At 57.3% G+C, this 9,591-nt stretch overlaps 1 protein-coding gene across 1 annotated transcript; it reads left to right on the top strand.

Moving 5' to 3' along the window:
- Positions 1–350: 350 nt before the first annotated feature.
- On the top strand, positions 351–8,934 carry SAXO5 (stabilizer of axonemal microtubules 5). The gene is made up of 8 exons (XM_063147366.1): positions 351–888; positions 2,382–2,485; positions 2,707–2,801; positions 3,150–3,262; positions 4,819–4,922; positions 6,506–6,695; positions 7,579–7,667; positions 8,752–8,934. Exons 1-8 carry the CDS (start codon positions 351–353, stop codon positions 8,932–8,934), a joined length of 1,416 nt encoding a protein of 471 aa, XP_063003436.1.
- Positions 8,935–9,591: the final 657 nt, after the last annotated feature.

The raw sequence follows: 9,591 nt of genomic DNA, 5'->3' as shown, positions 1-9,591 counted from the left end.
ACGAGCTCCCACGAATGCAGAATAGTTTATTCTGTTTCCCCCGTAAAGCTACCCACGTGTTTGGGGACAGCCCCCCCCAAAGAGCCATTTTTAAAGGGTTCCCCCCCCCACAGACCCGCTTTCGTTGAAGGGTTGTGCCCGGGGGATGTGGGGAGTGTCGGGACCCGCGAGGGTTTGTAAGCTACGCGCCCGAGGTGATTGTTATTCCAGCGGTGTGGCTGCCTGGCAGAAACTGGGCCTCTGGAGTCCGGCGGAACCGCTGACCGTTGCCTCGCTCTCCTACACCTCCGATTGCCTTCCGGCGGCCAGCAGCCTCCTGCTCCCTGGTGCCTCTGGCCGCACCCGGCAAGATGTGGGCACGCACCCAACCCCAAATCCCGGCTCCCCTCTCCAGCGCGAGTTTCCTGCAGGCGTCCCACTTCCAGCTAGGATTCGATCGGCGGCGGCCCGAGGGCTGCACAGTGGCGTCCCCGTACCGTACCGACTACCCTCCTCGGTGGGGCAGCTACCAGCGAGAGCCCATCCTGCCTCCGAAATGCGCAGGCGTCTTGAACCAAGACATGGGGGGGCCCTGGGAGCCCTGCTCGGAAACAGAGGCCTCCTTCCCGCCCCGGCCTCTGCTGCCCCGGCCCGACATCTGCCTGCTCACCTCCTCCCTTCGCATGCACGAGGAGCCCCGGCAGTGCACGTTCACCTCGGTGACCCGCGAAAGCTACCCGTACCCTCCTGGTGCCCCACGGCCCCCACTCAACCGCGTGGACAAGCGGGACGACAGCGTCCCCGGCGGGGGCAAAGAAAAGCTCCCCCTGCCTGCCTCGCTCTACCAGCAGTCCTACCCGGCCCACCGAGGGATGCCGCCGGTCGTCAAGGCCCGAAACCAGCACCTGGGTGCGTCTGACGGGGCGGCCGTGAACACCGGGCTCCTGCCGTAGAAGGCGGTGTGTGCTGAGGGAGGCGTAGCTGAACGGCCGGCCCTACCGTTAGGCCAGGGGTGCCGGGTGCCTGACCTCCTGTGTACCCTGTGTACCGCATTCATCTTTTGATGGGAAAACTCCGGACAACTCCAGAAGGAGGGGTTTGCCACACACACACACTTGCAGCCCAAAACCACCCCTCGGGGGTTATCCAAAGGCCATGGTGCCGGCCCTCTTTGCCCCAGACCAAAAGAGATTCCGTGTCCCTTAGTCAGGCAGCCATCTCCAACGGTGAAGGATTGGAGCTGGGGCCATTTCTCTCCATGTTTTCCAGGCAGCCCTGCCCCACATGCCCTATGCAAGCTGTCCCCAACTTGGGCCCCTCCAGATGTTTTGGATTCCAATTCCCATGAGCCACAGCTGGCAGTCAGGCACCCTGAGAATTGTAGTACGATACACCCAGAGGGCCCCCACGGTCGTGCGTGACAACCGCCCTGTGCAAGCCTGCTGGTGAGGCGGAGGGCGCTGACCCACGGGCCGGCTTCAGGCCAGGGCCAACAGCCAATCCAGTCCGCCATCCGCCATCCTGTCTTCTGCTGCAGGCTGCAAAAGGGCTCGGGCCGGCCCTGTGTAGCTCCCTGGAGTCCCGCTTTCGGACGTGGGGCGACCCGCTGTCTCTGCACTCCAAACAGCCCGGAGCGGCCTCCAGTGCAGCATGGACAGGGCTGCCGTGCTTCTGCCCATGCGCAGAGTGCAACCTCCCCTTTGGATGGGAGGGACAGAGGGCCCATCTCCAGTGGCGGAGGTCTGGCTTTGCACGACGACGGTCCCAGGTTCAGTCTTGAGTTAAAAGGACTCGGGGGAGTTGGCGGGATGGACAAGAATGGCCCAGCAGAACTCCCAGCTTCATGCTTCAGGGAGGGGCAGCACTGGGGCAGATCAACTGCCCCAGCAAAAGGACTCGGGTTCAGATTCTGCTGAAACGGTGGGTCGCAGAACTGTGAACGGCCTCTCTCTGCCTGAGACACCAGGGAGACCCCCTGCCCGGTGGAGAGGTGGATCCCGGTCGGGTGAGACGGAGCATGGCCCTGATTTAGGCTGAGCAGCGTCACGTGTGCCGCGTCCGTCTTTTAACGGGGGAAATCATATCGGGACCGGACGGAGGGTCGCAAGGGCACGTGCAGAGTGCTCCCCAGCCTTCCCTAAGCCGGTGCCCCCCCAGAGGGGTTGGACTGCCACTCCCATCACTGCTGGGGATTATGGGACTTGCAGTCCAATAGATCGGAAGAGTTAGAGAAAGCTCTCGCTCTCGGCCTCCCTCGCACGCACATCAGGAGCCTGTGTCCTGGGTGTCTCCTTGCCCTGGTTTTGGCAATGGGGCAGGGCCCCTGATGCAGGCTGTCCGGAGGGCCGCCCGAGCGAGCGCCAACCTCCGCCCCGGGGGGGGTTCCTGTTCTTCCTCCGCAGGAGACGATTCCGCCCTGAGAGGTGACGGCCGCGGCCGCTACGACACCTCTTACCAAACGCAGTACATGGGGTTGTGGGCGCCTCCGGCCCAGGCCTGTGACAAGGTAAGCCCTGGCGGCCCCCTTGGAATGGGCGTGCCTCCAGTGGGGATGATGGGGCCTGTAGTCCCCACACATCTGGAGGCCGCCAGGTTGGAGAAGAAGACCTCCCTGGGGGGGCCCAGTTCTACACACCGACGGGGACGCGTGGGGTTCCTGCCTCACGAGAAGGGGAGGTGTGGGCTCCGTCCGCCACCTCCTCACCCTGCCATGCCCGTCCATTGCAGAAGGTGGTGTCGATCGTCTTTGGTGACCCCCGGTACCACAGGGACGTGAGCGAGCAGAGGCACGCGTACGTCCCCCGGCACCCGCAGGGCCCACGGTAAGCACTGCGCTGCCCTCCCTCGGCCACTGTGGACTGGGCACAGGAGGGACACTGCTCTTGGGTGGGAGGTGCGAACGCCCCAGCCCTAGCCTGGAGCCCTCCCAATGTGATGGAGTTCAACTCCCATCATCCCCCTCCAGCCCGCCCAGCAGTTACGACCGCGCTCAGCCACGGTCCCAGCTTGAAGGAAAACTCGCCGTCCGTTCAGCGCTTCGCATCTCCGCGGGACACTCTCCTGTTAGGCCACGTTTAGCTCCCTTGAGCCACAAAGACACGACAACCCCATCCTGCATTTCACGCAGGGCCCCTGCTCCCCGTCCATCCCCGTCTCTCTCTCGCTTACAGCTACGACCCAGCGATGGCCGCCGTGAAGCTGCAGCAGTCGAACGTCCGGCCCGGTGACGGACAGCGAAATTTTTCCACCATCATGTCTGAATCATACACGTGGAAGGACCCTGGTAGGAAGGGAGCAAAACCTGGGGACAACCCTATCCATGTCACCCACCCATACACCCCAATCTCCCATGGGACATTTTCTCTCCCTAATGGAACAACTATTAGGTGGATCCACAGCTGGCTACAGAATCGGACTCAAAGAGTACTTATCAATGGAACCTTCTCAAACTGGGGAGAGGCAACGAGTGGGGTGCCGCAGGGCTCCGTCCTGGGCCCAGTGCTCTTCAACATTTTTATTAATGATTTGGACGAGGAGGTGCAGGGAACGCTGATCAAATTTGCAGATGACACAAAATTGGGTGGGATAGCTAATACCCTGGAAGACAGAAACAAACTTCAAAGTGATCTTGATAGGCTGGAGTGCTGGGCTGAAAACAACAGAATGGAATTTAATAGGGATAAATCCCAAGTTCTACATCTAGGAAATAGAAACCAAATGCACAGTTACAAGATGGGAGATACTTGGCTCAGCAATACTGCAAACGAGAAGGATCTTGGAGTTCTTGTAGATCACAAGCTGAATATGAGCCAACAGAGCAATATGGCTGCAAGAAAGGCAAATGCTATTTTGGGCTGCATTAATAGAAGTATAGCTTCCAAATCACGTAAGGTACTGGTTCCTCGCTATTCGGCCCTGGTTAGGCCTCATCTAGAGTATTGCGTCCAGTTCCGGGCTCCACAATTCAAGAAGGACGCAGACAAGCTGGAGCGTGTTCAGAGGAGGGCAACCAGGATGATCAGGGGTCTGGAAACAAAGCCCTATGAAGAGAGACTGAAAGAACTGGGCATGTTTAGCCTGGAGAAGAGAAGATTGAGGGGAGACATGAGAGCACTCTTCAAAGTCTTAAAAGGTTGTCACACAGAGGAGGGCCAGGATCTCTTCTCGATCCTCCCAGAGTGCAGGACACGGAATAACGGGCTCAAGTTACAGGAAGCCAGATACCAGCTGGACATCAGGAAAAACTTCCTGACTGTTAGAGCAGTACGACAATGGAATCAGTTACCTAAGGAGGTTGTGGGCTCTCCCACACTAGAGGCATTCAAGTTGCAGTTGGAGAACCATCTGCCAGGGATGCTTGAAGGTGGATTCCTGCATTGAGCAGGGGGTTGGACTTGATGGCCTTGTAGACCCCTTCCAACTCTGTTATTCTATGATTCTATGATTGTTTTACAGGGCTTTTCATTTTATGTGCGAAAGCTTGGGTCAGCGGTGTGGGTGAGAAACTCTTCACACACTTGGGGACGTGGTTGTTCATTCACATGTTCTGCCCCAGGGTGCAGATAGAACATGTGAAAAAGTGTAACTAGCCGGCCTCAACCATTTTTGGTTTCTCACATATCTGGGGGTTTCCCTTGCTAGTGAAGGAATCCCCGATCTCCGACCTTTGTGGGGAGGTCAGGGACAAGGAAGGTGTTTCTTTGCTAATGCTAGGAAGTGAAACTCCTGCACGTGTGGACGCATTGCTCAGGGCCCGAAAGGTGGCGCATCCTTGGAAAACGGCGTGTCCAGGGCTGAACCCGGGTCCAAATTAAACCCTCTTTTTCCCGGTCTTTCTAGGACCTACGTACATTTCGGACTACAAAACGAATGAGTCCTCCATTCTCCAAGGGGCTCCGGACAGCAAGGAAGAAATGACCACCCACCGGTTTTACTTCAGAGAGGTCTGAGAGTGCGCCGGGCCTCACTTCCCCGCCCCACGGAGCCCTCCAGCCCCACCCTTGCCCTGGGGGAGTTGAATTATCCCACAGTGATGGCCGAGGAAGAAGAGACAAGAAAGGGGCTTTATGGGGACGTAATCGGACTTGGATCAGACCATAGGCTGTGGTTCCTAAGATAGCCATGCCCCCTTCCTCTGGCCGCACCCACTTCCTTTGGTCACGCCCCCTTCCCTGGCCCCATCCACCTTTCCCTGACCACCAGGCACTTGATGGTGAGTGAGGCTCAGTTACAGTCAGGAAGAAGGTTTAGTGAAAGAGGTTGGTATTTTAGCTCCACCTTCTTGCCTTCGGCTCCTCCCACTGCTGGGATGCAGCCTTCAGGATGTCAACCCAACCCTAAGCCTTCCTCCTCCAGTAGAGGCCGGTCCAAGGCTGTTGGTCTTTGTGGGGAATCGGGACCTCAGGGGCCAGAGGCTGTCTGTCTCCGAACGTCCAGGTGCGGGAGCCACACGACCTGGCAGGGTTGTTGCATCCGTGTCCCGCTTGTGGCTCCGTGGGTGGAGTCTGTGGCAAACCAAACCGTGGACTAGAACCGTCTCACAAAGCAGGGCCCCTTCTCCTGTCCTGAAACAACCGGAAACTCTCTTCTCCCCGTTCTCCTTAGAAGAAAGAATTGGGTAGGCAGAAAGCGGAGGAACATATTCCGTGGCCAAACAACGTGGTCAGGCAAGACAGGGCCGGCCCTACCATAAGGCAGAATAAGACGGCCAGCAAATCATTCGCTATTTAACTAGTGAATTTGTGTTTTTACTGCCAGTGATGAGAAGAGTTATTTGTGGGGTTTTCCGCCCCTTGTGCAGAAAACTGGGCTGGCTTTGGGGACGACGCGCCATGACTTCGGGCGGTGAGGCGGCCATTTCGCTGCTCCATCTCAAACGGGAGAAAATCTCGGGGCGTCCCTGAGAATCCGAAAAGTGCCCCTTGGCTCTACCCCGGCTGAAAGGTCCAAGCAGCTGGCATTGAGCAGCTGGCTGGGCTTTGCCTGCGTAAGCAGCGGTGTCGTGGGGGCCAGCCTCACGGGGCCAAAGCCCCAGGACTTTCTCTTAGGAGCAGGGACGTCACCTGCCGCCCTCCTCAGGTCTCCCTGTTCCCTCTGAGCTCAGCTGCCATCCTCACATGATGATGCTGCAGGTGGTGGCGGGGAATGGATTTCCCCGGAAGCAAGACATTGCTCCCTGTCCTCACGCAAAGTCTTTCGTGGGGCGCTTGGGCAATTCAGGCTCACTGGCTTGTCCAAAACCTGCTCCCGGGGGAGACGGAGGAGGCTGGAGCGTATTTGTGGTTATGGGTGCAGACCGTTGCGTGCCCTTTGGGATTCCTCTGGGGGACGCGCCGAGGAGACCCTTCAGGATTTGACATCTGACCACTGTCCTTCTGTACAGCTCCCAGACCCACGCCCAAAGGGCCTTGAGCACTAGCAGGTGGTGGGAAAGGGGGCCCCTCCGAGCTTCAGTCCTTGGGGTGGATATTACTGGGCTAGAAGGACGGACCAGACGAAAACGGCTCCCTGCTTCCTCTCTGCGCAGCTGACGGACCAGGGGCACCAGCCGGCACGTGACCCGCGGAAAGGCCAGGCCACGGTGCGCTTGGGAGACCCCCGCTGCGCCTCCTTCAGCACCACCCAGCAATCGGCCTACCAGCCGCCCCCCGAAAGCCACAGAGTGCCCCCCCAAAACAATAAACTAATGGGGAGCAACATCCGCTTCGACTACCACGGTACGGCCCCATTTGGGGGTGGGGGCAGCTCTTGGTGGATGGGTGTCTCATTCAGAAACACACAGAGAGCTTCTGCAATCAAGAGACCTGTTTCCACGCTTGGGGGGGGGGGAGGGAGACCTGCTGGCACTTCACACTGATCACCCCCTCGTGGAATCACCAGGGCTGCAAAACATGCACCACCAGGTTCAATTCCTCTTCCCCAGCCCCCTCTCCGCCCCGCCCCCCCCTTGCCTCCAGCCCGCCAATTCCAGGAGTCCTACGGAAGAGATTTTTTGCAACCTTCGTCTCTTGTGAGAGACGCCCTTGGACACGGGCCCATCTGAAAGGGAACTTTATTCCTTAAGAAGCAGGTGTTTTACAAAGAAGCGAATCAAAAAGGGGGGGGGAGGGAGGCGGGTGTTATTCACTTTCGCTATGAAAAGGAAGCCGTTTAAAGGCAAAAGTGGCAGTGGCCTTTCCGTAGGCGTTGCGACCCACCTTCTGGCTCTCTGCCACCTCTGGGTTAGGTCGCAGGCTGGAATTTCTCCTTTTCTGGGGCTCTCGGAAATGAACACAAATAGCCGTTGGGTGCCGCACCGCTACACGGACCCCGCCACGGAATAATCCTAAGCCTTTTGCACCAGCCTAAATGCACCTTCCCCGGTTAATTCCCCCACCCCACCCCTTTACCCTCCTCGTGCTTTTTCCTTGCATGCCATGACTTTTTAGATTTGCAATGCCCGCCGACAGGGGCTGCCTTCTCTTACTGGTTGCATGTAAGCCATTCCCAGGTGCAGCGGGATAATACATTTAACTAAATGATAAATCATTGCTTTTGGTGAGGTTGGGGGAAGATGAGGACTTTGGCATTGTTGACTAAACGTTTTGTTCTTTAATGCAGCGCCTAACGCGCCAACCACGACCACACAGGAGATGCTGGTCCCTCATCAACAGCGGAAGCAGCGACTCACCGAAGAAGACCTGCAGAAGGTGGGAGAGGGGGGCCCTTACGGCAGAGGGGGCCCACCTGCAAGCCAAATCGTGGGTCCCAATCCAGCCCTGCGGGTTTCCCTACATGACCACTCACTGTCCCCTGCTCCCCGAAGGGTTCCCCCCATCTGAAGAGGCCAGGATGCCTCTCCTAAGGCTGAGAGAGCTTTCGGCTATTCCTTGGTATTTGGGCTCCTCCCCTTTGCCTTTGGCCCCTCCCACTATTGGAATGCAGCCCCCGAGAGGCTTTCCAAATGGAATGGAGACCCTCGGCAGATAGCGGTTCAACAACCCCGCTGTAAATAAACAAATACACCATGATCAAGTTGTGGTGATGGGCACCAGTTTGGATAAATTCCTGGTGGAGAAGGTTATCAGTGGCTACTAGCCCTGATGGTTACATGCCACCACCTGCATGCACCACCTGCTGGGGAACATGGGTGGGAGGGTGCTGTTGCACCGTGTCCTCCTTTGTGGGTTTTCCCTGGTCGACAGCCAGTTGGCCACTTTGTGCTGGACTAGATGGACCCTCTGTCTGTTCCAGCATCAGGGCTCTCCTTATGTTCCCATTCTGCCTGTGGATGCTGGGAGTTGTAGTCCAAGACATCTAGACATTTCGGTAGGCATGCACCTTCTGCAGCCAGTTTCATCCGTTTTATGATTTTTGATTTCTTTAATGGCGGTATTCATTTAATGGTGGACGTTCTCGTCTTTATCGGGCAGAAAGCTGCCCTGAGCAGATGCAATAGGACGGATCGGAACCTTCTAACCAAAGAAAATATCCACCCGCCGCCCTCTCTTTCTTCCTGATTCCTTGTTCCTTGTGTGTCATGTCTTAAATCCAGATTGTAAGCCTTGCAGGGGGGGCAGAGGGGGTCTGTCATGCCATGTGGGGCTTGCCCTACTTCCTCCTCAGAGGTATGTTGAGTCAGAAAAAAAGGACTACAGCTCCCAGCGGGACCCAGGCAGCAACGCTGAAGCAGGCATAGTCTTGGGCCTTTCAAATCGTGAATTTCCCCTGGTAGTAAATACATAGCTAACAGTCCCTTTGGCTGTTATCACGCGAGTCCTTCCCTCTTCCCAGATCAAATATTCCCATTTGACCCTGCCGTGGCGGGAGTGGCGCTGGTTCAGCACCGAGCAGAAGGACGCCTACACCGACAAGTACGAAGGCCCCATCACGCTCGCCGTGGGCGACTTCCAGAGCAGCAGCGTCCCCCTGGGCACCATGCTGAACTATCGGCAGCGGAAGAAAACGGCCCCCTGAATAAGGCCGCTGGAAGGCGCGGAGATTTGCACCAATAAAAACAGTGCGTACACATCAGCCTGTTGCTCTCCTGTTGACGCCCCGCCAGCGACGGAAGGCATAAATTCCCCTGCTGTTTAGGGGGTGACGGAGCCCCTGTGCCAAAACCCACCCACCCCGGCCTGGCCTTGCTGCAGGTGAGCATCCCTGCGCTGGAATGCAGGAAGGCCTGGCGCAGAGGTCTGGAATCACAACCCTCTGCTACTAACAGATCGCTTCCACCCCGGGACGGGTCCTTTGGCACGTAGCTCAGTCCCTCGCTGGCTTCTGCAGCCTTGAGATAAGCCCGGCGGCGGCACCCTTTCTCACAGTGATAAATGCAGTTTGAAAAGTTTTTAACTGTGTCGTGGGAGTCCTTCACAGCTGGCAGTGCTGCACCATCACCGAATCCTGGGTCTCCACCAAGATTTCCAAGGTGCGTGTGTCCGTTTACATACACCGTTCCGGATTCTACACCCAGGTTCCAATCCCAATTAAAGAGCACCTAAAAACCTTCAGAAAGTATTGTGAGGTGAATTGTGGGTCCGGTGGAGTTGATTTTGTATGTATGTATGTATGTATGTGTGTATTTCATTTGCAACGCACCTTTCCACCAGCAAATGGCGACGAAGGCGGAAA

This window comes from Elgaria multicarinata, chromosome 23 (assembly GCF_023053635.1).
Source record: "Elgaria multicarinata webbii isolate HBS135686 ecotype San Diego chromosome 23, rElgMul1.1.pri, whole genome shotgun sequence".
NCBI lineage: Eukaryota > Metazoa > Chordata > Lepidosauria > Squamata > Anguidae > Elgaria > Elgaria multicarinata.
The sequence above is the reverse complement of the archived record's forward strand: the minus strand, read 5'-3'. Positions and strand labels throughout refer to the sequence as shown.